Source organism: Oncorhynchus tshawytscha, linkage group LG13, assembly GCF_018296145.1.
Source record: "Oncorhynchus tshawytscha isolate Ot180627B linkage group LG13, Otsh_v2.0, whole genome shotgun sequence".
NCBI classification, from domain to species: Eukaryota; Metazoa; Chordata; class Actinopteri; order Salmoniformes; family Salmonidae; genus Oncorhynchus; species Oncorhynchus tshawytscha.
In genome coordinates this window covers 50997325-51023994 of record NC_056441.1, presented here as the reverse complement: position 1 = coordinate 51023994, position 26670 = coordinate 50997325, and the positions used below count along the sequence as shown (strand labels likewise).

At 46.5% G+C, this 26670-nt stretch overlaps 1 protein-coding gene across 2 annotated transcripts; it reads right to left on the bottom strand.

Annotated features, from left to right (window-relative positions):
- Positions 1 to 1737: 1737 nt before the first annotated feature.
- LOC112266055 (neuronal PAS domain-containing protein 1-like) lies at positions 1738 to 26409 on the bottom strand. Of its 2 annotated transcripts, none has more exons than XM_042295878.1 (11): positions 26249 to 26409; positions 24603 to 24841; positions 12031 to 12098; positions 10493 to 10582; positions 7496 to 7670; positions 7270 to 7388; positions 6582 to 6778; positions 6271 to 6377; positions 5900 to 6047; positions 4822 to 4934; positions 1738 to 4480 (listed from the first exon to the last, which is right to left on the bottom strand). In XM_042295878.1, the coding sequence occupies exons 1-11, from the start codon at positions 26341 to 26343 to the stop codon at positions 3489 to 3491; spliced, it is 2343 nt and encodes a 780-aa protein (XP_042151812.1). In that variant the 5' UTR covers positions 26344 to 26409; the 3' UTR covers positions 1738 to 3488. The 2 variants fall into 2 exon arrangements, with proteins under 2 accessions (XP_042151812.1, XP_042151813.1); XM_042295879.1 differs by having other exon boundaries at positions 1739 to 4480; positions 7276 to 7388.
- Positions 26410 to 26670: the final 261 nt, after the last annotated feature.

Below are 26670 nucleotides of genomic sequence, written 5' to 3'. Positions count from 1 at the left end.
GACCTGACAGAGCTTGAGAGGACATGCAGAGAAGAATGGGAGAAACTTCCCAAACACAGGTGTGCCAAGCATACCCAAGAAGCTGTAATCACTGCCAAAAGTGCATCAATAAAGTACTGAGTAAAGGGTCTGAGTACTTACGTAAATGTGATATTTAAGTGTTTGCTTTGTCATTATGGGGTATTGTGTGTAGATTGATGAGATTATTATTATTTATTTTTTAAATCCATTTTAGAATAAGGCCGTAAAGTAAGAAAACGTGGAAAAAGTCCAGGGTGGTGAATACTTTCCGAATGCACTGTAAGCCTTCAAAGTCCCTGACAGACAGACAGCCAGGGCATGGAGTTGAGGAGAGACGCCCATGTCCCCCACAAACCCACAGTCCCTATCTGAGACGTAGAGACACGCCTTTACACCCACCATGGAACAGGAAGAACTCACACCTGAGAAAAGAAGAGATAGAGGAACCCGAGGTCATTTCTGAACTCTCTTTACACACACGCGTACACACAGCAGACGTGCACACACACATGCGCACGGCAGGCACACACGCCCGCATACTCAAATGTTCTCCCCAACAACTGTTCTCGTTTAGTATGCGCTTCCTTTGGTCTTGAGGAGGAATGATCCTCACTCTAATGAACTGGGGCCTGCCACTAGAATGTAAAACAGGATTTAACCCGTCTTCAATGTCAGAGCCCCTCCCTAGGGCTGCCTGGAACAACACAACACCCGCTCTGAAACATACGCACGTACGACCCCTCGGTAACACACACACGCTCGCATACGCACACACAGATACACCGGCCATTCAAACAACACACTCTATGCATACACACGGCCTCGGGCAGACAGACACAAATGCACTCTCTCTCACACACACACACACACACACACACACACACACACACACACACACACACACACACACACACACACACACACACACACACACACACACACACACACACACACACACACACACACACACACACACTTTGTCTATATCTTCCGAGCTATTATTTAGAGAGCTTCGGCTCATAAACCTGGATATATACTATCTAATGGGCATGCTCCATCTGCACCACATCAGGCCAGGGACACTCAAACCTGGTCCACAGGGACCAATTTGGATGATGGATTTTACAACAGGTACTTTTTCATTAATATTGTTGTGTGGGCCGGTGTACAGTACCAGTCAAAAGTTTGGACACACCTACTCATTCAAGGGTTTTTCTTTATTTGTACTATTTTCTACATTGTAGAATAATAGTGAAGACATCAAAACTATGAAATAACACATATGGAATCATGTTGTAAAAGCTTTCCAGGTGAAGCTGGTTGAGAGAATGCCAAGTGTGTGCAAAGCTGTCATCAAGGCAAAGGGTGGCAACTTTGAAGAATCTAAAATCTATTTGTTTAACACCTTTTTGGTTACTACGTGATTCCACATGTGTTATTTCATAGTTTTGATGTCTTCACTATTATTCTACAATGTAGAAAATAGTAGGTGTGTCCAAACTTTTGACTGGAACTGTACATATTCAGCCATCACCATGTGACATCTTGAGACGACTTGAGACACTTAGGAGACCTTTCAAGACATCTTAAGATACATTTTGAAGGCATGTTTTTCGAGCCAGGCAGTACCTCGGCCCACTCGTATCGACAGCCAGGCAGTACCTCGGCCCCCTCGAATCGACAGCCAGGCAGTACCTCCCCACTCGTATCGACAGCCAGGCAGACACCAGAACAAGGATATCAGAAATGTTTCTTGTGCTCCTCTAATGAAATATTTTATTGTCGTCATCAGTATGATAGTTTTTATACATTGGTTCATTTTAATTGGACGATCAGAAGTGGATGGTATATTCACAGATATTTGAACAGAAACGGGTTAGAGTCACAGTAATGCTTAGGGTTTTTATCTGGTCTCATTGTAGTAGAGCCAGTGGAATTAGAACCGACGCACACACACCCCCCTGTATGCCAGATATGGTCTTGTCCAGCCGACATCCAACCCAGTCCATCAGCAACGCTTCATTTTTGACCAGGATAGCGATTTACGATCGGGGCATTTTAATCTCTCTTTTAATATCAGTTTGGGATGTCTTTCTTTTATGACCTCACAATATTTTGGATGGAATATCTGGTGATGAGTATAAAAATTAATATATTTGATATGATTTAATATATGAATATTTGACCCCTGTTTTCCAGCCCACCTCTAACGACCTAATATGGATGTTCCACTTTGAGAACAAAAAGTTGGTTCTTTTTTTATTGACCACCAACTGTACTAAATCCCCACGGTCATATTTGAACGACCACACGTTTAATGACCATGTATTAAACTCCTGTGGTCTTTCTTTAAATTACCCTACATTTTGTAGGCCGTTTGTGGTAATTCATCTTGACCACTCTTGTATTTAATCCTTAATACACACAAGGAAATTCAAAAGATGAAGTGCTATGTGTTCATAACAAATTTCAGTAAGTGCTCGGGACAAATATTTTGAGAAAAAAGAAGATCCACCCCCCCCCCCCCACCCCTCCCTAAACCCTTTATTTCTAATACATTTGTTGAGGGTTTCTGAATTCAACTGTGGCATTTCCCAAAGTATGTCCTCTAGCAAGACAATCGTTTTTACACCTCTCCCACTTCACCCTATGACAACAACATGACAATATAACAGGACTATGGCTTTCATCTCATACACAGCACAGCCCAGCGTCTTTTCATTCTGTAGGACCATTTTTCCAGTTTTTACAAGACTGAAAACATTACAAAGTGACCAGCCAGTAGAGGTATTGTACGTTCTCCCTCCCATACCTTTCTTCCCCAGACAGAACAGTCTCAGAGTGGAATGGAATGTCATCTGGGACTCTCTCACTCCTCTGTGCTTTCAGTGTTACAAACCCTCTTCAGCGGGGTTCCCTTTATGGAAGGAAGGAGTACCCGAGATGTGTTCGGATATTATTTTGGGCGTCCATGAGATCGGCTCAGACCTCGATATTTCCACTATTGTGTCAGAATATAGTTTCTAACTCTGTTTAAGAGACGATTCAGTATTTCACACAAACAAGTGAAAAAAATGTCATCCATTTCCCCCCCCCCTTTTTTTTCTTTCTCCTTCAGTCACACAGACTCAGGAGCAGTTGTTATAATACTGAGGAAGGAGTAGTGAAGGTATGTCATGGCTCTGTCTCTATGTACAATATGGCTTTAGACATGGAACACTGCACAGTCATTTAACAGCAGCGGAGAGAGGATGTGGTAGAGCAGAGAGGGGGACAAAGCTTGGACAGCTAGTGGGGTAAAGTCAAGTGTCAAAGTCCACTTTGAGTGTCACCCATCCTGTCGCCTGTGTCGGACACCATCTGACTCCCCAACGGAAGCAGTGCAAATGGTCCTTTCTTCAGTTTCCCAACCCCATATGTTCCAATGTCCTGCCCCCCATGTCTCTCTCTCTAGCCCCTCCTCTCTTTCAGTCCTCCTCCGACCCTGCGGCCCCCCTCAGTCCGTTCATACAGAAGGGGTTGAAGGGATTGTCCGAGCCGGAGAACCCACTGAAGGAGGGCAGGCCGGCCAGCCTCTGGAGGTGGGGGAAGAAGGCTGGGGGGCCCTTGTGGTGGTCGGCGCGCAGCCCCTCAGCACCGGGGTGGGAGGGGGGCAGCTCTGGGGGCGCATAGCGGATGGTACTGGGGGCGTACAGGCTCTGTGGCCCCTGGGGGCCGAGGGTCAGGGGGTGGAACAGCACCCGTCCTGCAGCACCCCCCGCTGCCAGTCTCTGCAACAGCTCAAAGTCAGGCCCGCCCACCCGGCCTCCAGACAACATTCCCCGCTCCTCACAGGGTAGAGGGGAGGAGCCGGACATGGGAGGAGACATGGCGGGGGAGGGCGGGGTGAAAATACCTTTGGGTGGGGCTTCACTGCTGGAGGAGGAGTCCGGGATAGGGGTCGGGGGACTGTCGCCGTTCAGGCTGCCGCAAGGGGTGTGTGTGTGCGAGGGTGGGGGTTGTGTGTGTGAGGAGGTGTGTGTGTGTGTCCAGCGACCCCCTGCAGCCAGTGCCTCATGTTCAGTCTTGATGTTGTGGGGACCAGAGAGAGGCGAGGACACTACACTCTTCAGGTGCTGGATTACCGCACGGCCGTTGTGCACCCCGCCGCCCCTCACTGGGGTCTCCCCACCTCGTTTCGAAGGCCCCTCCTCTCGTTTGACCCTCGCGCTGTCTCCCCCCTGCTCCCAGGCTCTCCCCTCTCCCTCGCTCTCACTGCCCAGGTCTGAGGAGGCGGACACACTCCCCTCTCTCTGGCGGAACTCTTCCAGGCGACGCCGCGTTTCTGGGGGAGCGCCTTCAGAGTCAGACCGCAGCGGACGCTTCCTCCTGTCCCCTGATTGGACTCCGGGATTATAGATCTCTCTCAGTTTAGAGTCAGGGTCACCTTTACACACAGAGCTTTTCATTGGCTGTGGACCTGGAGACGGGGAAAAGAGTTAGATATGTTTTTCATGAGGAAAAATGTGGATGTGTCATTACATTTGACGTTTTAGTCATTTAGCACACGCTCTTGTCCAGAGCAATTAGAGTTAAGTGCCATGCTCAAAGGGCACATCGACAAATTGTTTACCTAGTGGTCTCGGGGAATCGAACCAGCAACCTTTTGATTACTGGCCCATTGCTTTTAACCACTAGTCTACCTCCAATCCCATCAATTATGTTTGTGTGAATGATTCAATGTGTACCATAAATGTGTGAGTGATTGCGGGTGGGCGGGGGCGTGCGTGCGTGCGTGCGTGCGTGTGTGTGGTTCCCTACCCCGGGCTTGTGGTGTGAGTTCCGAAGGGGAGGAGCTGGCTTTCAGACGCTCCGCCCTCAGACTCTCTGGGAGCTGCAGCAGATCCAGGGGAGTGTCTGGGAGCTCTGTTCGACTGGGGGGAGAGAGAGAGAGAGAGAGAGAGAGAGAGAGAGAGAGAGAGAGAGAGAGAGAGAGAGAGAGAGAGAGAGAGAGAAAGGGAGAGACAGTAAGTAAAAGACAAAGTCCCTTTTTACAGCTCTTAGTGTTGCAGCAAACCACTGTTTTTGTCCCCTGATTCAGCAAGATGGATGGAGGGAGTACTTTACAGAGAGCCCTAATATGGTCTTAGATTAAATTGTGTATTTTGTTTTGTCTCCCATCAACTTCCTTCCAACCATTACCCTCATCTATCAACAACAACCAGCCTCTTCTCCATGAATACCCCTCATCAGCTACCCCAACCCACAATGCTGTATCCAACAACCCCCCCCCCCAATTGTACGCACACACACACACACACACACACCAGCCTCCCCTGCTCTCCCATAGCCAGCCTCGCTCCACTCAGGAGCCCACCCGTAAAGAACAGAGCCCAGACAGGATCGGGGGCTGCTGCTGGAGAAGTTAATGAGCTCTTGTAATTACAGCACTAATTAACTAAAACACCATTCAGACCCAACATTCTGACATCCATTTGTTGTAATTATAAAGCGCTGCTCCAATTAGTATTGTAATTCAGCCTGTTCCCCCTTGTTTTTGTCCAACTCCTCTCTTGCTCTGTGCGTGCGTCTGTTTGTCTTGGAGTGTGTATGTGTGTCTGTTTGTCTTGGAGTGTGTATGTGTGTTTAGGAGCTGGGGGGTTGTGGGTCCTGAGACAGAGACAGAGACAAAGGAAAATATAGAATTTCCTTGAATCCATGTGCGAATACTTGTATGATACCGGTGTTGTAAATTAACATGATTGTAATCAAATGTATATACGGTCATTACAGTTTAGTATATAAAAATTACAGTAGACTGAAGGAGTAGGATGCCTTGTCTAGGAGCGTAATGTGTTGTGCACCATGTTCGACCTGCTACCGTGGCAACGGGGCTGACCTGATGATGTAGTTGACCCAGATGACGTTGCGTTCGTGGGGGGCTTTGTGGTTGATGGAGACGGTGGCACAGGACTGGACCCACAGATAACCCCCTCTCCTCTGGAGCCAACGGTAGTACCCGGTCACCACCTGACCCTTCCTCAACACTGGGGGGGGAATAGGGAGACAGAGAGACAGAGAGAGACAGAGACAGAGACACAGAGAGAGACAGACAGACAGACAGAGTAAAGAGTGGGTTGGCATAGCACTACAGGACTTTAGCAGCAGAGGGCGCTGATTGCGAAATATAAACTTAGTCAAAAATGTTAGCAGTTCAAAAGGCACACACACACACACACACACACACACACACGGCGGGCAGTGACTCACAGTCCTCATGGCTCTGTCTGATGTTATCCAGGTCTTCCACGTGGATGAAGTGGTAGCAGGTGTGTCCCACCACCTCTGCCGGGCTCAGATCCATGTACTCTGAGATCCTACAGGGAACAACGATGGTATTATCCACGTAAACACACAGACGCACATACACAGGCAAACAAACGCATACCATCTTAACTGAATCAAATACAACCACATACAATACTACCAAATGTGCCCCCCGTGCAGACATCTGTCCCTGTGTGTCGTCGTGTTGCTGTGTCGTTGTGTTGCTGTGTCGTTGTGTGTCACTGTAGCTGTACCTGTTCTCGCAGTAGGTGACCTGCAGGTCCATGTTGACCCGGAAGACAAACATTTGGCTTTCCATGCGCACCTCGTTCAGCGTGGAGGGAGGGAGCGTGTGCGCAAGGGCCACCAAGCCCATTGGCCGACGCACCGAGCGGGCGGAGCCTGGCACCATGGCAGGGCGACAGCGGATTCGCCCGGTCACATGGATCACCTGACAGCAATAGAATAGAGTTTACAACAACCTGCATGGTTGTATATGTACAGTGTCTCTGCTAAATGAATTGTGACGTGTACATTACTAGAGTTGCAAAATTCTTGTAACTTTTCAAAAATTCTCTGATTATCCAGAAATTCTGGTTGGAAGATTCCTGCGTTGACGAGGGAATAAACAAGAAATCTGGGAATCCTCCAACCAGCATTTCTGGAAAACCAGGGAAGTTGGGGAAAGTTGCTGTAATTTTGCTACATATACATTATACATTACACACAGTCTTCATGATTTCTAGGAATGGAGAGTTGGATATCTCTATACATTACACACAGTCTTCATGATTTCTAGGAATGAAGAGTTTGATATCTCTATACATTAGACACAGTCTTCATGATTTCTAGGAATGGAGAGTTTGATATCTCTATACATTACACACAGTCTTCATGATTTCTAGGAATGGAGAGTTGGATATCTCTATATATGTCTCTTACTCTGACCTTGTAGCCCGAGGACTTGACGTGGAGGCCTCTCTTGGTGAGGGTGGACTTCATACGGATGAAGAAGCCTCGGTCAGGCGGTTCGTTCCCTGGAGAGAGAGGGCTTGAGGGGGCTATGGAGCGAGACGGGGTGGGGGGTGGGGGGTGTCAGAGTTAACTCAGGAACAGTCACATTTGGACCACATCCGTCCAGGCCTACAGACGTGTACGTGAGACGTACCAGGCTCGGGGGTCCCGGCCAGGGAGGATGTGGAGGCAGAGCTGGAAGCGCTCTCGGGGGCCACGTGGCAGCCAGCCTCGGCCCTCAGGTGGGGCCTGATGCCCAGACGCTCAGCCATCTCCACATGGTCCGCTGGGTGGATGTAGTCAAACACACTGCTGCCCATCAACTCCACCTAAACACAATCAAATGTAGCGGTGAGGCAGGTTGCAGCGGAGCTCATGCATGTGTCTCACACACACACCCCTGAGTCGGGGGCCAGACACAGATTACAGTAATACACCCATGACATCGAAAGGATCCAAATCTATTTGGTGATTAAAGTAAGCGAAGAGAGACCAGGGATACAGCATCTTTTGAAGGTCAGATTTGACTATTTGAATCGGTTCATTCATTCCCTATTAATTCATAGGCATGAGCGTATCCAGCCCACTCCCAGAGAGGGATGAAGACCACTAACACCTCCCAGCCATCATCCTCCTGCATCATAGTGTCCTACTCTAAACATTTAAGGTGATACTAACAGCATTTAAGGCTCTGGCATCCATAAAAACACAATGAGAGCAGGTTAGATTCCATTCCATTTGATAAAGCGCCTGCCTGCTCCCTGCTTGGCTGCCTGCTCCCTGCTTGGCTGCCTGCTCCCTGCTTGGCTGCCTGCTCCCTGCTTGGCTGCCTGCCTGCAGCCTCACACCCTTGTCTGTAGGACAAACCCATCTATTAAGGATTAGATCCATTTAGTGTGGGCTTTATGGGATTTCCAGCAGGCCTTCAAGGACATCACAGCCAGAGAGCTGAGCGAGGGAGCACAGATTAAGTGTGAACAAAGAGAAAAAAAGGAAGGCTAGCTCCTCTAAAGTGTAACAAAATAATCAGAGGGGAAGAGGAGGGGAGTAAGTAAGAGGGATCGGCGGAGAGATAAAAGTTTTAAAACAGCCCGGTGTTAATGAGTTGCTAGAGCTAAACGAGACGTAAACGGACCCGAATCCCCTGGCAGAGACAGGAAGTCGGCCCTGGAGTACCCCAGGCTTCCCACAGTCCTTTAACCCTCCCTCAGTAAGGGGTAATACAGACGTCTGTGGTACTTTACCTGTCAGTCTACAGTCACAGGGAGGAGAGAGAGAAAACTATTGGGGAAAGGAGGCAGCTGAAAAATAGTGGAAGAGAGAGAGAGAGTAGAGTGAAAGGAGAGCGAGGGAGACAGAGAAAGACACAGGTATAGTGTGTGAGGTGGGGGGGGTGAGAGAGGGGGAGACCTGATATAAATAATAGCAGGGTGCTTTAATATGTATGAGGCATCCGGGCAGTCGTCCACAACACACTCTCAGCCCGCTGCTGACGGATGGAAGAGGAGAGAGGGAGGGGGAGTGATGGGGGCTGCATACTAACCAGTCCAGGATCAATTCCCCCATCCTGCCATGTAGGAGGTAAGGGGGGTTGAGTAGTAGGACCTGGGGTCCTGGGTTCAGAGCTGGCCTCTCCGGCCAGGAGAACCGGGGTGAGGGACATGATCACCTCCAGGTAGCAGGGGAGCGGGCGGTGGGCTGTGCCCTTGGTCAAGGTGCCTGAACTGGGCTAAGCCTGTCTAAGAAACCCCACTGTCTGGAGAGGGGGCCCGTGGGTAAGCCGGGGCAGAGGGGTTAGGCTGGGGGGACAGGACAGGGCGGTCCACAGGGAGATCCATGTCCTCCAACAACAACCACCAGTTACATTTCCCTTCTCACTTGTTTTTCTTCTCTCTCGCTCTGTCTCTCCTCCCTGAGAGACAGGGATTTGTTCTATGAAAGTGTGCATGGCCTTTCTCCCACCTACGTCCCTCTCTCTTTTTGTCTTTCAGTCCTTCTCTCTCTCTGTCAGCTTCTAAACGTGGTAGTGTGTGTTTTGGAATTAAGGTAAATCTCGATTGTAATTTCGTTTTTTTAAGGCCGGTGGGTTTAGTTCTGTTTGAGGAGATTTGACTAGTGAGGCCATCTGTTTAATGAATAAGAATGGCCTTTGTTGTTTACCTATTCAGTCCCATGATGCCTTTCACTTCAACTGCACATTTAAGCTCTATTTGCATACCAAAATCCCCAGTGCGCTATTTCTTTCTCTCTATCCATTGCCATTTGGCTGTGTAGTCTCCTCACATCTGTTCAGATATATTTCATAATTAGATTTTAAGTTTGTGTTTACCAACAGTTAACAGGAGATATACCGAACTGTGACGCAAACAAACCGGTACGAACACACGCACTTGCAAATGCAAACACACACACACACACACGCCACTACTAGGACAGTCCAAATCCAATTGGGGCGGACTCCCAATCACACCCAAATTCCCCCTTTTAAAATCCACTCAAATACCACCGCTACTGTAATATCCTCCCTCTTTTCTCTCTCTCATTCTGTATCCTCCATGTTTTTTTCTTCCAAACATATCTTATCACTCCCCTCCTCTCCTCCTCCTCCTCTCTCACTATCTCTATCTGTCTCCCCATCCCCCTTGGTGTTTTTTTCTCCTCCCCACAATCAATGGGGCTTTTAAGATGCCTATCGATTTGCTCCCCTAGACAGGCCCTGTGCGCAGGGGCGACACTTTGATTGCTGGGCCAGTAATTACTGTTATTATTTATGCATCTGGTCGAAATGGCAGGTCTTAACATTCACAGTACAAGGGGCCACAGGCAATCAACAGAGGTGAGCACCTGGAGGGGGGGGTGGAAGAGAGAGAGAGAGAGAGAGAGAGAGAGAGAGAGAGAGAGAGGGAGAGGGGGAACTAGAGAGACAAGCACAAGAGAACAGTCAGACACACACAAAGGTGGGACCCCCAAACACATTACAACATCTGATATGAAAAGAGAGATGATGGAAGTAGCCTGTATGAGTGACAATGTGAGTGACTGAGTGTCAGTGTGTGTGTGTGTGTGTGTGTGTGTGTGTGTGTGTGTGTGTGTGTGTGTGTGTGTGTGTGTGTGTGTGTGTGTGTGTGTGTGTGTGTACAGAAGGCCTTACCTGTGAGAGGCCCAGGTAGATGGAAACAGTCTCTGATATGTAGAGGAATCGTCCCTCCGAGCTTACCACAAACACAAAGCCGTCCAGAGACTGTGGAAGCAACACACACACACACACACACACACACACGCACAGCCAGACAGACAAATTAAAGCAATTAGTGTGTATTGAGTAAATTACAATGAGCTGCTGCCTGCCGCTGGAGAACCACCAACAACCAGCCCTTTACCGCTCAGTCTCTCCCACCTCCCCCCCGTCCCCACCAACAGTCCTGTCTGGCTGGCCCCTCAGGTACACACGACACACTACCACCAGCCTGTTCAGAGAGTCAACAAGGCACATTAAACACAGAGCAGGCAGACACCAGCGCAGCCGTTTCAATCAGTGTTAATAACGGTAGGACGCCATGGTGTTTCCTGTTGTGTTGTGTCTGTCTGCTGACCAGAGACACTGGTAGGTAGGTAGGTAGGTAGGTAGGTAGGTAGGTAGGTAGAGACAGGGAGTGGTGATTATATGATGATAAGTGATAAGGTATACAGCCACCCTATTAGGAAGGACTCCTTCACAGAATAATATGTGTTGTAATAACAAGCTTCCACACAACTGAGTAGTGGTGTGCTGGGAAGCTCGGGCCACTTTGCCCCGATGAAAGATTGCTATTTTGGCGGCGGGGCTAAAGTGGCGGTAATTTATGCAACTGACACATTCAGTATGCAAATGCAGTGGCCGGGGGGTGGGGTGCGGCGAGCCCGGCTGAATGGCGGAGAAATAAAGTGCAATTATCAAGCTATTACTGACAGAGGTACGGCAAGAGGAAAGAATCCTAGCGTGTTCTGAAGCGCTAATTTGATTTCCATCAGTGCCGTTCCCCCTCAGAACGTTCGGCGCAGACGGCAGTCTTTTGTCGTGGCATACCTCTCTCATTCAGGACATTCTATATACACCCCGCCTCTTTCACTTCTTTCTTCTTTCCCTCCCTCTTTCTCGTTTCTGTACTCCACAGATATTTATTGGTGTTTGAAGGACATCGATAGTTCTACCGCGGGGCGGCGTCGGCTGTTTTTTTTTTTTAAATGATTTTTTTTTTTAACGAGTGTTGACTCGCCGGAGTGCAGACGGTGATCACGAGGAGACATCAGAGGGGGTTCACGCGTCTGTAAACGCAGGAGGAGAGTGACACAAAGAAGCAGCATCCCACTGTCCGACTGTCACGGGAATAAATATGGCTACCTTATCGCATGAACAATTACAGCACGTTATAACAGTAATCATATTTGCGTGGTTGAATATTTGATTATTTTTGGAAAAACATTGAAATAGATTAAACATGGCAACAAACAAATGTTCAGAGAATGTGCCTCTTGAATAACCTGGCTAAACGTGTACTATTCTCAACTACTGTTTGTTCTCAACGACACGTGAATAAAGGTTAATATAATAAATCCACTTGAGATGAAACACAGTGATTTTAAGAGGAGTCTGTGTGTGTGTGTCTGCGTGTGTGTGTGTGTCCGCGTCCGTGTGTGTGTGATGTTTACCTGTAACAGGTGTGCTCCCAGGTGCTGTTCAAACATGTCAGTAGCCAGAGAGTGGGAGGAGCGTCGCACTGCAGGGACACAGATCACCACACAACAGATCACCACACAACAGATCACCACACAACAGATCACCACACAACAGATCACCACACAACAGATCACCACACAACAGATCACCACACAACAGATCACCACACAACAGATCACCACACAACAGATCACCACACAACAGATCACCACACAACAGATCACCACACAACAGATCAACACCCAACAGATCAACACAGATCAGAGACACGAGGCAGCTCATTACTTTTAACAGACGCTTCATTGTTAGCCTGCAACTTGAAGTTATACTTTCAATCTTTTTTTGGAATAGTAGTGTAGTTGATTTAGCTGGTCCTTGGGAAATGGCTGTGTTTTTAACACACACACACACACACACACACACACACACACACACACACACACACACACACACACACACACACACACACACACACACACACACACACACAGGCAACACTTGCACACACACGCACACTCAACACAGCCTCACCACTCCTTATGCACCCCAAACACAAGCTATCACAGAAGCATTGCCATCAAAGTAGAGCTGTTTACAGAGGTAATTACAACTGACAGGAAGAGAGAAATAGAACAAAACGAGACGGAGAGAGAAACCGAGATAAACAGTGACAGAGAGGGAGAAAGATGGATGGAGATTATGTGTGTGTGTGTGTGTCACTGTGTAAGAGAGGGAGAGCGAGAGACAGAAAGAGAGGAGAGAGATGAGAGAAGAATCCACAAATCAAGTTTTTACCGTTTTATTTCATAAAGAGTGTGTGTGTGTGTGTGTGTGTGTGTGTGTGTGTGTGTGTGTGTGTGTGTGTGTGTGTGTGTGTGTGTGTGTGTGTGTGTGTGTGTGTGTGTGTGTGTGTGTGTGTGTGTGCGCGCACATATGTGGCTCTACCAGGTTTGTTTTTGAACACTGTGCTCTGAGCAGGCAGGGGCAGTGTGTGTGTTAATGTGTGTGTGCATGCGTGCGAGTGCGTGAGTGTGTGTAGGGATCACCAGACGTCCATGTGTCGTTGCAAGGCTTTGGGAAATCAATACACGTTATGACAGCAAAATTAAAGTGCTGTTCTGGGTTACAACTGAACACGGAGGTGGGGGGTGGGGGGCACACATCCATCCCCCATCCGTCTCTTTGTCGTGTCCCTGCCATCGGTCAGCCAACAGAACAGAAGGCATTCCAGTAGACTTGTACACACATACAAATCCCCCACCACACACACACACACACACACTCTCATAAATACACAGTTGCCGGACAAAGACACAGTGCCATTGTGAGATTGGGGTCCCCTTGTGTGAAAGCGTAGGAATATCAATGAGGCTGGTCCATTCAGGTTGAAAGGGGGTCTGGGGCTGGGGACCTTACAGCCACAACTCAGAAGCTAACCCAGAGGGGGAGGGGACCCTGTCGCTCTGCCTGCCTGCCTGCCTGGACCCTAGTGGGGCCACGGGGAGAGGGCTGGCCCACTGGGGTCTGGTACCAACCCCCATCATCATAACACACAGCATCGCACCCCCCCTGTGGGTCCCTGGAGATGCTGCTGTGATCAGTGGCGGTGAATACTGTCAAGGGGGCCTGAGGAAATGGTGGGTGTGACATGAGGCCAGTGGGGCTGACGGATGAGTCTACACACAGATCCATTTACTACAGTCACTCCACCCGCCTGCCTGCCATGCCTGGGGTCACACAATTGGGTGGCCATGAAACCAAAACAGCCTCAACAGGTTGTGTGTGTGTGTGTGTGTGTGTGTGTGTGTGTGTGTGTGTGTGTGTGTGTGTGTGAGTCATAGGAGAGCTCTTGGGATACTTTCTATCACATTGACTTTTCATTAGCTTGGCTAGATTTGCTCTCCGTGGTTTAATTTCATTTGAGAAATGGGATGAAGCGTCCACGTTAATTACAGTGTGACTCGCAGGTCAATGTCGCAGGTCAATGTTGGGGTCTTCCTGATGTTCTGCACTGATAGAAGAGAGAAATTTGATTGCTTGATTTTTACGCTGTCTGTTCGATACATCATTTAGTCCAAGTTCACTCATTCATCCCCTACATCATTTAGTCCAAGTTCACTCATTCATCCCCTACATCATTTAGTCCAAGTTCACTCATTCATCCCCTACATCATTTAGTCCAAGTTCACTCATTCATCCCCACCTCTCTCTTTTTTTGAATGTTTAATTTCCCACCCCCTCGCTGTCGACCTTTTAAACAAGTTATGAAGTTACCACGGGAATCAAATACAGTCAGGTCCAAAATGATTGGCACCCTTGAAAAAGATAAGCAAAAAAAAAACTAGTAAACAAAAAATACAAATACTGAGCTATATTGTATGTATGCAAAACATTTGTTGACTATTATAGTATTTTATACCATTACAATTGCTCAGATAAATAGTTTAGTTTGAAGTCATATTTAGATTTTCTCAAAAACATACGGGTCTACATGAGTGGCAACCTGTTTTCTAATGCCGTTCCATACCTCACCATGCGAGGATAATGAACAAAGTATGAGCTTGGATAACATATAGCAGCTTAGTGGTTAGAGCGTTGGGCCTGTAACGGAAAGGTTGCTGGTTCGAATCCCCGAGCTGACAAGGTAAAAATCTGTTGTTCTGCCCCTGAACAAAGCAGTTAACCCACTGTTCACCAGTAGGCTGTCATTGTAAATAAGAATTTGTTCTTAACTGACTTGAATCATAAAATAGTGCCTTCAGAAGGTATTCACAATTTGTTGTGTTTCAGCCTGAATTTAAAATGGATTAAAATGAGATTTTGTGTCACACACAATAACCCATTATGTCAAAGTGGAATTATGTTTTTAGACATTTAAAAAAATATATATATGAAAAATGAAACGTCGAAATGTCCTGAGTCATTCAGTTTTCAACGCCTTTGGATTGGCAAGCCTAAATAAGTTCCGTAGTAAAAATGTGCTTAAAAAGTCACATAATAAGTTGCATACAAAGGATACAGGCGTCCTTCCTAAGTTGCAGGAGAGGAAGGAAACCGCTCGGGGATTTCACCATGAGGCCAATGGTGACTATAAAATAGTTACAGAGTTTAATGGCTGTGATAGGCGAACACTGAGGATGGATCAACCACATTGTATTTACTCCACAATTACTAACCTAATTGGCATAGTAAAAAAAAGGAAGCCTGTACAGAATAGAAATATTCCTAAACATGTATCTTTATTTGCAATACGGCACTAAAGTAAAACTGCCAAAATTGTGGCAGAGAAATTAACTTTATGTCTTGAATACAAAGCATTGTGTTTGAGGCAAATCCAACACAACACATCACTGAGTACCACTCTTAATATTTTCAAGCCTGGTGGTGGCTGCATCATGTTATGGGTATGCTGGTCATTGGCAAGTACTAGGGGGTTTTTTAGGATAAAAATGAACAGAATAGAGCTAAGCACAGGCAAAATCCTAGAGGAAAACCCCATTGTCTGCTTTACAACAGACAATGGGAGATATATTCATCTTTCAGCAGGACAATAACCTAAAACACGAGGCCAAATATACTGTATACTGGAGTTGCTTACCAAGACGTCATGAAATGTTCCTGAGTGGCCTAGTTACAGCTTAAATCGGCTTGAAGGTCTATGGCAAGACTTGAAAATGGCTGTCTAGCAATGATCAACAACCAACTTGAAAAAATTTGAAAAGATTGATGTGCAAATATTGTCCAATCCAGGTGTCTAAAGCTCTTAAAGACTTAACCAGAAAGAGTCACCACTGTAATCACTGACAAAGGTGATTCTAACATGCATTGACTCAGGGGTGTGAATACTTACAGTACATTCAGAAAGTATTCAGACCCCTTGACTTTTTACACATTTTTTTTACTATACAGCCTTATTCTAAAATGGATTACATTTTCTTTATCAATCTACACACAATACCCCATAATGACAAAGCGAAAACAGGTTTTTAGAAATGTTTGCAAATGTATACATTAAAAAAACTGAAATACCTTATTTACATAAGTATTCAGACAAAATTGAGCTCAGGTGCATCCTGTTTCCATTGATCATCCTTGAGATGTTTCTACAACTTGATTGGAGTCCACCTGTGGTAAATTCAATTGATTGGACATGATTTGGAAAGGCACACACCTGTCTATATAAGGTCCCACAGTTGACAGTGCATGTCAGAGCAAAAACCAAGCCATGAGAATGAATTGTCCGTAGAGCTCCGAGACATGATTGTGTCGAGGCACAGATCTGGAGAAGAGTACCAAAACATTTCTACAGCATTGCAGGTCCCCAACAACACAGTAGCTTTCATCATTCTTAGATGGAAAAGTTTGGAACCACCAAGACTCTTCCTAGAGCTGGCCGCCCGGTCTGAGCAAACTGAGCAATCGGGGGAGAATGGTGTTGGTCAGGGAGGTGACCAAGAACCCGATGGTCACTCTGACAGAGCTCCGGAGTTCCTCTGCGGGGATGGGAGAAACTTCCAGAAAGACAAAAATTCTGCAGCACTCCAGCAATCAGGATTTTATGGTAGAGTGGCCAGACAGAAGCCACTCCTCAGTAAAAGGCACATGACAGCCCGCTTGGAGTTTACCCAAGAGGCACCTAAAGGACAGACCATAAGAAACAAGATTCTCTGGTCTGATAAAACCAAGATTGAACTCTTTGGCCTGAATGCCAAGCGTCACGTCTGGGAGACTAGTCAGGATCAAGGGAAAGATGAACTGAGCAAAGTACAAAGAGATCCTTGATGAAAACCTGCTCCAGAACACTCAGGACCTCAGACTGGGTGCGAAGGTTCACCTTCACAACAGGACGATGACTCTAAGCACACAGCCAAGACAACGCAGCAGTGGCTTCCGGGACAAGTCTTTGAATGTCCTTGAGTGGCCCAGCCAGAGCCCAGACTTCAACTCGATCGCACATATGAAAATAGCTATGCAGCGACGCTCCCCATTCAACCTGACAGAGCTTGAGAGGATCTGCAGAGAAGAATGGGAGAAACTCCCCAAATACAGGTGGGCCAAGCTTGTAGCGTCATACCCAAGAAGACTCGAGGCTGTAATCACTGCCAAATGTGCTTCAACAAAGTACTGAGTAAAGAGTCTGAATACTGTGATACTGTATTTCCATTTGTTATTTTTAATACATTTGCTAACATTTCTAAAAAACAGTTTTTGCTTTGTCATTATGGGGTATTGGGTGTAGATTGATGAGGGAAAAAAACTATTTATCCATTTTAGAATAAGGTTGTAACATAACAAAATGTGGAAAGGTCAAGGGGTCTGAATATTTTCCAAATGCACCGTACATGAATGAGAGATTTATGTATTTCATTTTCAACCATTTTGCTAAAGATTCCAAAAACATGTTTCCACTTTGTAATTTTATATTTATTTTATTTATTTCACCTTTATTTAACCAGGTAGGCAAGTTGAGAACAAGTTCTCATTTACAATTACGACCTGGCCAAGATAAAGCAAAGCAGTTCGACACATACAACAACACAGAGTTACACATGGAGTAAAACAAACATACAGTAGAAAAATGAGTCTATATACAATGTGACCAAATGAGGTGAGATAAGGGAGGTAAAGGCAAAAAAAGGCCATGGTGACGAAGTAAATACAATATAGCAAGTAAAACACTGGAATGGTAGATTTTCAGTGGAAGAATGTGCAAAGTAGAGATAGAAATAATGGGGTGCAAGGAGCAAAACAAATAAATAAATGAATACAGTAGGGGGAGAGGTAGTTGTTTGGGCTAAATTATAGATGGGCTATGTACAGGTGCAGTAATCTGTGAGCTGCTCTGACAGCTGGTGCTTAAAGCTAGTGAGGGAGATAAGTGTTTCCAGTTTCAGAGATTTTTGTAGTTCGTTCCAGTCATTGGCAGCAGAGAACTGGAAGGAGAGGCGGCCAAAGGAAGAATTGGTTTTGGGGGTGACCAGAGAGATATACCTGCTGGAGCCCGTGCTACTGGTGGGTGCTGCTATGGTGACCAGCGAGCTGAGATAAGGGGGGACTTTACCTAGCAGGGTCTTGTAGATGACCTGGAGCTAGTGGGTTTGGCGAAGAGTATGAAGCGAGGGCCAGCCAATGAGAGCGTACAGGTCGCAGTGGTGGGTAGTATATGGGGCTTTGGTGACAAAACAGATGGCACTGTGATAGACTGCATCCAATTTATTGAGTAGGGTATTGGAGGCTATTTTGTAAATGACATCGCCGAAGTCGAGGATTGGTAGGATGGTCAGTTTTACAAGGGTATGTTTGGCAGCATGAGTGAAGGATGCTTTGTTGCGAAATAGGAAGCCAATTCTAGATTTACATTTGGATTGGAGATGTAATGTGAGTCTGGAAGGAGAGTTTACAGTCTAACCAGACACCTAGGTATTTGTAGTTGTCCACATATTCTAAGTCAGAACCGTCCAGAGTAGTGATGTTGGACGGGTGGGCAGGTGCAGGCAGCGATCGGTTGAAGAGCATGCATTTAGTTTTACTTGTATTTAAGAGCAATTGGAGGTCACGGAAGGAGAGTTGTACGGCATTGAAGCTCGTCTGGAGGGTTGTTAACACAGTGTCCAAAGAAGGGCCAGAAGTATACACAATGGTGTCATCTGCGTAGAGGTGGATCAGAGACTCACCAGCAGCAAGGGTTGTTAACAGTCAGTGTGAACCCTGTGGCAAAGAGACTGCCAGGGCCAGACAGGCCCTCCGATTTGACACACTGAACTCTATCAAGTTGTTGGTGTCATTTGAGAAACCAAGGCTATTGAGTCTGTCGATGAGGATGTGGTGATTGACAGAGTCAAAGGCCTCAGCCAGGTCAATGAATACGGCTGCACAGTATTGTTTCTTATCGATGGAGGTTAAGATATCGCTTAGGACCTTGAGCGTGGCTGAGGTGCACCCATGACCAGCTCTGAAACCAGATTGCATAGCGAAGAAAGGTATGGTGGGTATGTGGTATTGTGTGTCGATGGGTGAGACAAAACATCTACTTAATCCATTTTGAATTCAGGCAGTAACGCAAAATTTGAAACAAGTCAAGAGGTCTGAATACCTTCTGAAGGCACTGTATGATTAGAGATCTTAGACCCTTCCTCCGTACAGAATCTTTCCAGTTGATATTCTTCACCTGGTCTTATGGACGGCCCTCTTCAATTCAAACCACAGATTTTCAATGCAGTTCAAGGCCGGAGACTGAGATGGCCATTGCACATTGTTGATTTTGTAGCCAATTAACCATTTCTTTGTGGATTTTGATGTGTGTTTGGGGTTATTGTCTTTGTTGGAATATCCAATAGTGGCCATGTTTCTAAAAGAGGCAACCAGGTTTTTGGCTAAAATGTCCTAGTTCTAGGTGACGTTCATGATACCATTATAGCCTTAACATAGGTGCCAGGACTAGTGGAAGCAAAATAACCCCATAACATCAAAGATACACCACCATATTTTACAGTAGGTTTGAGGTACACATTTGGGAGGGTTCTTAGACAATTCCACTGCTGTGCATTGCCAAAGGACTGTATTTTCATGTCATTTTACCATGGCATCGGTTCAAAGTGCCAATGCCGTTTAGCAAACTCTAGGCATTTACATTTGTTGAGCGACATGAAAATAGAGCTCTTTGGCCACGCACACCAGTGGAATTGTCTAAGATCCCTCCCAAATGTGTCCTCCAATCTCGTAAAAGATTTCAGAAAATGTCTTGAAAACAGGCAAGGCAATCATTTTTACCCCTATATTTTTGAGAGAAAAAAATATTTATCTTTCTCTGAGCAATTGTTTAAAACTATTAGTTTTCCATTTTTTTTCAGCATACACTATAGCTTATTGTATTATTTATTTGATACAGTCTTGTTTTTGCTCATCTTTATCAAGGGTGCCAATAATTTTTGGACCTGACTTGTTTTATCTCTTTCTTTTTCTCTTTTTTACTCAAGTTTACTTATGCTAGTAATCTTTTCATATGTGAAACTCATCACATAGCAACTTGTTTACTGAGCTCCAATTCTGATGGTTATCCAAGAGTGTGTGTGTGTGTGTGTCTGTTACCCCTGTCGGAACAGACAGAGTTTGAGACGACAGACGGGAGAGAAAAAGCGGCCATAATCGCAACGTCCTTCTCCACCGCAATTATCCTCTCACTCTGCAATCCCTCGCTCCCTCGCTCGCTCCCTCCCTCGCTCCCTGTGTCTCTCTCTCTGTCGCTCCTTCTGCGGTCGACCATAATTTGAGTGCAATTAACTTCCCTTAAAAGCCATCGCCACTTTAAACGCTGGGAATTAGGGGAGAGGCAGACATTGTGAAAGTGAAGGAGAGAGACAGAGGAGAGGTGATCAGGAGATGGTAAGACAGAGAGGGGAAAGAGCGAGAGAGATGACAGAGCGATAGAAAAGAGAGGCAGAGAAAAGTCAAGAGACAGCTAGACAGAGAGAGAGAGAGAGAGAGAGAGAGAGTTTTGTGTTGTCTGTCAGTGTATTCGGTCATGAGAAGAACATCTCTACAACATTGTAAAACTACTAACTACTGAGATGTTCCTGAAGATAGACAGGTTCATATTTGGTATTTCTACAGGGTGGAAGTCATATCTGAAAGAGAGATTCTCTCAAAAGCTCAAATCACCTGTGCATATACAGTAGTCTTGAATAATACATTAAATGAAAGGTTCAGGACTATCGCACTCTACTGTGGGCCCAACCCCCACCACAGACACAATTTGTGAGAAAAAAAACATTTTACTTCACTGGTCCTCTCTCTTTCTAACCCTACTTCCTTTCCTCCCCCCTCTCCAATTCAACGGCTTTATTGGCATGGGAAACATATGCTAACATTACCGAAGCAGGGGAACTAGATAGTAAACAAAGGTGAAATTAACAATACAAATTAACAGTGAACATTACACTCACAAAAGTTCCAAAAGAATTGAAGACGTTAAAGGAAAAACAAATAAACATAAATGTGGGTTGTATTTTCAATGGTGTTTGTTCTTCACTGGTTGCCCTTTTCTTGTGGCAACAGGCCACAGATCTTGGTGCTGCGATGGCACACTGTGGTATTTCACCCAGTAGATATGGGAGTTTATCAAAATTGGGTTTGTTTTTTCGATTTCTTTGTGGATCTGTGTAATCTGAGGGAAATATGTGTCTCTAATATGGTCATACATTTGGTAGGAGGTTAGGAAGTGCCGCTCAGTTTCCACCTCGTTTTGTGGGCAGTGTGCACATAGCCTGTCTTCTCTTGAGAGCCAGGTCTGCCTACGATGGCCTTTCTCAACAGCAAGGCTATACTCACTGAGTCTCTACATAGTCAAAGCTTTCCTTAAGTTTGGGTCAGTCACCGTGGTCAGGTATTCTGCCACTGTGTACTCTCTGTTTAGAACCAAATAGCATTCTTGTTTGCTCAGTTTTTTTGTAAATTCTTTCCAATGTGTCAAGTATTTCTCTTTTTGTTTTCTTATGGTTTGGTTGGATCTAATTCTGCTGCTGTCCTGGGGCTCTGTGGGGTCTGTTTGTGTTTGTGAACAGAGCCCCAGGACCAGCTTGCTTAGGGGACTCTTCTCCAGGTTCATCTCTCTGGTGGCTTTGTTATGGAAGGTTTGGGAATCGCTTTCTTTTAGGTGGTTGTGGAATTTAACGGCTCTTTTCTGGATTCTGATAATTAGCAGGTATCGGCCTAACTACTCTGCACGCATTATTTGGTGTTTTACGTTGTACATGTAGGATATTCTTGCAGCATTCTGCATGCAGGGTATCAATTTGGTGTTCGTCACATTTTGTGAATTCCAGACCTCACAACCATAAAGTCCAATGGGTTCTATAACTGATTCAAGTATTTTTTAGCCAGATCCTAATAGGTAAGTTTCATTTTATGTTAATTTTGATGGCATAGAAGGCCCTTCTTGCCAAGTCTCTCAGATCATTCACAGCTTTGTGGAAATCACCTGTGGCGCTGATGTTTAGGCCAAGGTATGTATAGTTTTTTGTGTGCTCTAGGGTAACGGTGTCTAGATGGAATTTGTATTCGTGGTCCTGGGAACTGGACCTTTTTTGGAACACCATTATTTTTGTCTTACAGAGATTTACTGTCAGGGCCCATGTCTGACAGAATCTGTGCAGATGTAGGTGCTGATGTATCTATGTGCTGATGTAGGCCCTCCTTGATTGGGGACAGAAGCACCAGATCATCAGCAAACAGTAACACTGCAAAATTACTGCAGTAAAAAAAATTGTGTCACTTGGACGCAGTATTTGCAGCAATACTGCAGAAATACTGCACTCGACCTGCGGTTGTACTGCAGTGTGATGCAGTCATAGCGCACTCTGACTGCAATCGTTTTTTTCCCGAAAGGGCAGCGACCAGCCAAGCCGCCTCGCGCTATAGTAGACTAATAGCTGCCATAGATAGGTTATTTATCCTCAAATATCATCACATAGTACTTATCTTGGCTGCATCAAACCGGGACGAGCTGAGTAAGCTCGCTAGCGTTAGCTCGCGATGCTAATTGAGGCTGCAGTGCATGAGCTTTCTCATCCTACAGTTACAACTACCCGAGGCAATCGTATCAGATCCGACCTGTGTCATTATTTAGAATTCTGGATCCGGAACCGCTCGGGTCTCGGGGTACAGGTAGACGACCTCCAGTCCAGCATCACGCTCAACATTAACCTATGTGCGTGCGTCATACTCTCCCGTCTGCCGAAGGCTGATGTATAGAGGAGAATTACTTCTTTTTTTTCCCCCCAGAGGGAACTTCAGTATAGATTTCAGACATTAAAAATAGATCAATGGTTAGATGTACTGCATTACATACAGTAGTGTACGCATTGAGATGTGTGTGGGGGGGCTCCAGACTGCCATAGATGCATTTGTAAGGCTTTGTTAGAACATCTGCTAGTGGATTGAGCGCAGTTCCACAGGTGCATGAGCGCCAATTGAAGATTGATGGAAGCATTGAATAGATAGATGTGCTTTTCAATGAGATGTCCGCGTCTTGCTTTCACCAGGCCTCTTCCAAGGCCGGGCTCCTCGAGAAACATATTCACCAAACAATGGCAATAAAATCGCATACAGTAAAGCCTATGAGTCCTTCGAAGACGTTCTTGTAAAATAAGCGAGTGCATGGGCATATGAGAACTGGACCGCCATTGTTTGCTAGGTACATACTATTCATGTCTTCATATCTCATACGGTATCAAAGAGCTATCATGGGTTTCGTCCCATTTCAGGAGGACTTGCTGAGAGTAACAGGGACACACACACGGGTGCAGAAAAAATGATTACGCACACACTCAGACAAACACTTCTGTAACACACACACACACACGCACACTCCTCACAGGTGCTCTTATAAAACACGCACGCACGCACACACACGCACACACACCTAATTGTAGCCGAGTTGTTTCCCCTCAGTAACAGTAGCAATTAGACAACCTTTATAATCACACTCTCCTCATTATATAGCTAATTCCTGTAATTACCGATAGCACCAATAGGCTCCTCCTTCCTTTGTGTATCATCTCTCTGTCTTTGTGTCTCTCTGTCTGCTTCTCGTTCTGTCTGTCTCTCTCACCCCCTCTCTCTGTCTCTTTGTCTGTCTGTCTCTCTACCTCTCTTTAGTTCTCTCTCTGTCTCCCACTCTCACCCTCTCTCTGTCTGTCTCTCTCACCCCCTCTCTCTGTCTCTTTGTCTGTCTGTCTCTCTACCTCTCTTTAGTTCTCTCTCTGTCTCCCACTCTCACCCTCTCTCTGTCTGTCTCTCTCACCCCCTCTCTCTGTCTCTTTGTCTGTCTGTCTCTCTACCTCTCTTTAGTTCTCTCTCTGTCTCCCACTCTCACCCTCTCTCTGTCTGTCTCTCTCACCCCCTCTCTCTGTCTCTTTGTCTGTCGGTCTCTCTACCTCTCTTTAGTTCTGTCTCTCTCTCTGTCTGTCTCTCTCACCCCCTCTCTTTAGTTCTCTCTCTCTCTCTGTCTCTCTACCTCTCTTTAGTTCTCTCTGTCTCCCACTCTCACCCTCTCTCTGTCTGTCTCTCTGTCTCTTTGTCTGTCTGTCTCTCTACCTCTCTTTAGTTCTCTCTCTGTCTCCCACTCTCACCCTCTCTCTGTCTGTCTCTCTCACCCCCTCTCTCTGTCTCTTTGTCTGTCTGTCTCTCTACCTCTCTTTAGTTCTCTCTCTGTCTCCCACTCTCACCCTCTCTCTGTCTGTCTCTCTCACCCCCTCTCTCTGTCTCTTTGTCTGTCTGTCTCTCTACCTCTCTTTAGCTCTCTCTCTCTCTCTCTCTCTCTCTCTCTCTCTGTGATGAGGGGGAAGGTCAATCAGGTATAGGGAGATGTGTGTCGGTGCAGTGCACTGGGTGAGGAACTACATAGAATATTATAGTGCTGTTACAATGCTGATACACCCACAGTAGCATTTTCAAACTGCTTTTGTTTGCAGCGTCGGTGACTGAGTTTTCCCAGTTATTCCAGGCTAAGATCATTGGCTAAGGTAAGGTAAGGGTGAGAGCTCACCTTTGCTGCAGTGGTTCTCTCCCTCCAGCAGGGGGCACCAGGGCGGGTCTCCCTGGCTGGCGAAGGTGCACATGTGCAAGTAGCTGATGGTGAGACGGATGACCGAGGCCTTGTCCAGCTGGCTGGTGATGGCCCCGGGGAGAGGGAGCATCTTGGCCAGCTCAAAGAACTCAAAGTTCTCCTTGCCGCGGCGGGAACGAGCGGCATTACGAGACTTCTCCTTCCGCAGGTTCTGCAAACTGGAGGAGGAGAGGAATGACAGGAAGCAGAAGGTAGAAGGGAACTGTGGGTGAAAAGGGTGTGTGGTTCATGCCAAAACTGCACTGATAAGGGATCCTAACTGACCACAGAACGACCACCAGTGGGCTTGGTCGTGTACGCTGACGCTGACCCGAGAATAGTCATTTAAAAGGTATATAATGACACCCGCGATGTCAGTGAACCAATCTCAATTCCAACCGTCTCCAGCAGATTGTCTGTCTGTGTAATTACAGACAGAAAGTGCTCTATCTACCAGGGTCTATTCCCCTGTCACACTGGTATACACATGACTATTACACAGCACAGCTAGAGCCTCTGCTTCCAACACACACACACGCACGCACGCACACACACACACACACACACACACACACACACACACACACACACACACACACACACACACACACACACACACACACACACACACACACACACACACACACACACACACACACACACACACACACACACACACACACACCACACTCTCTCGCTCTTTCTCTGTCTCACACACAGCCATGCGACTGGCTGGCGGATGCTGGGCTGCAGCGGTGATTGAGGGATCAATTGGAGGGGGAGGGGCCGTGTGGCAGTGGGGGCCCAGGGCCCAGGTAGCCTGTCTCTCTGATTGGGTATCGACTCCCCTCAATGGGGCCTGAGTGGTAGAATTATGTTGTCACGGCGACTCCACAGTTTGTGTCTGTGGTAGAATAAAGAAACAGCATTTCTCCCCCGTGTCTGTGACATCGATTCTCATTCCGGGCCTGCAGACTGCCTGCCACGGGAGGGAGGGTGGTGTGTGTGTGTGTGTGTGTGTGTGTGTGTGTGTGTGTGTGAGTGAGTGAGAGAGGGCAATAGAGAGAGAGAAATTGAGAAAATAAAATGTGTGTGTACGCATGTTTCCGTGTGTGTGTGTGTGTGTGTGTGTGTGTGTATGTTTGTGTGCTATTGCATGCATGTGTGTGGTATTTGTCCTTATCAGCCAACATGTCGGTGTTTCCCCGGTCGGTCTGTGTTCTCCAGGGTGTGTAAACAGCTGTGTTTGGAATAGCTCTGTCCTCCACAGCGTCTCATTATTATACGAGCTCAACTCACCTGAGAGGACAATCGATACTCACCCATTGATTCTGCTTAGTTTTTATATCCGCCTATAAATGACCGTCCCATTAATAATTCCAGCCAAATGTACGTAATCTCCCACTAAGGGAAAGGGATTAACAGCCATGACAGCCAAGGCTACAGAGCAATAAGCATTTTACAATACAGTACAGAGTGTATGAGAGGGGCTGTGTGGGTGTGATAGTTTAGAATATGAGTAAGTGTTTGTGTGTGTTAGCACTCGCTATGCAATGCTATTATGTGTGTGTGTGTGTATTTCTCACCAGGGCAGGGTGGGGGGTTTGGCCAGTAGTCCCTGTAGGAAGTCCCACTCCACGCTCACACACTTTCCCTCGCTGACGAATGGCATGGTCGCCATCCTCCAATCACATGCAGCCGCCACCTCTAACGGAGGCTGCGATTGGCCGAGGCTGTGACAGGCTCAGACCCCTGCAGGAGTGAGGAAGAGAGAGAGAGAGAGAGAGAGAGAGAGAGAGAGAGAGAGAGAGAGAGAGAGAGAGAGAGAGAGAGAGAGAGAGAGAGGGGGGAGAATTATTGTTAGTTAGGTATGCCTGTGTAACCGATGTGAAATGGCTAGCGAGTTAGCGGGGTGCGCACTAATAGCGTTTCAATCGGTGACGTCACTTGCTCTGTGACCTTGAAGTAGTTGCTCCCCTTGCCCTGCAAGGGCCACGGCTTTTGTGGA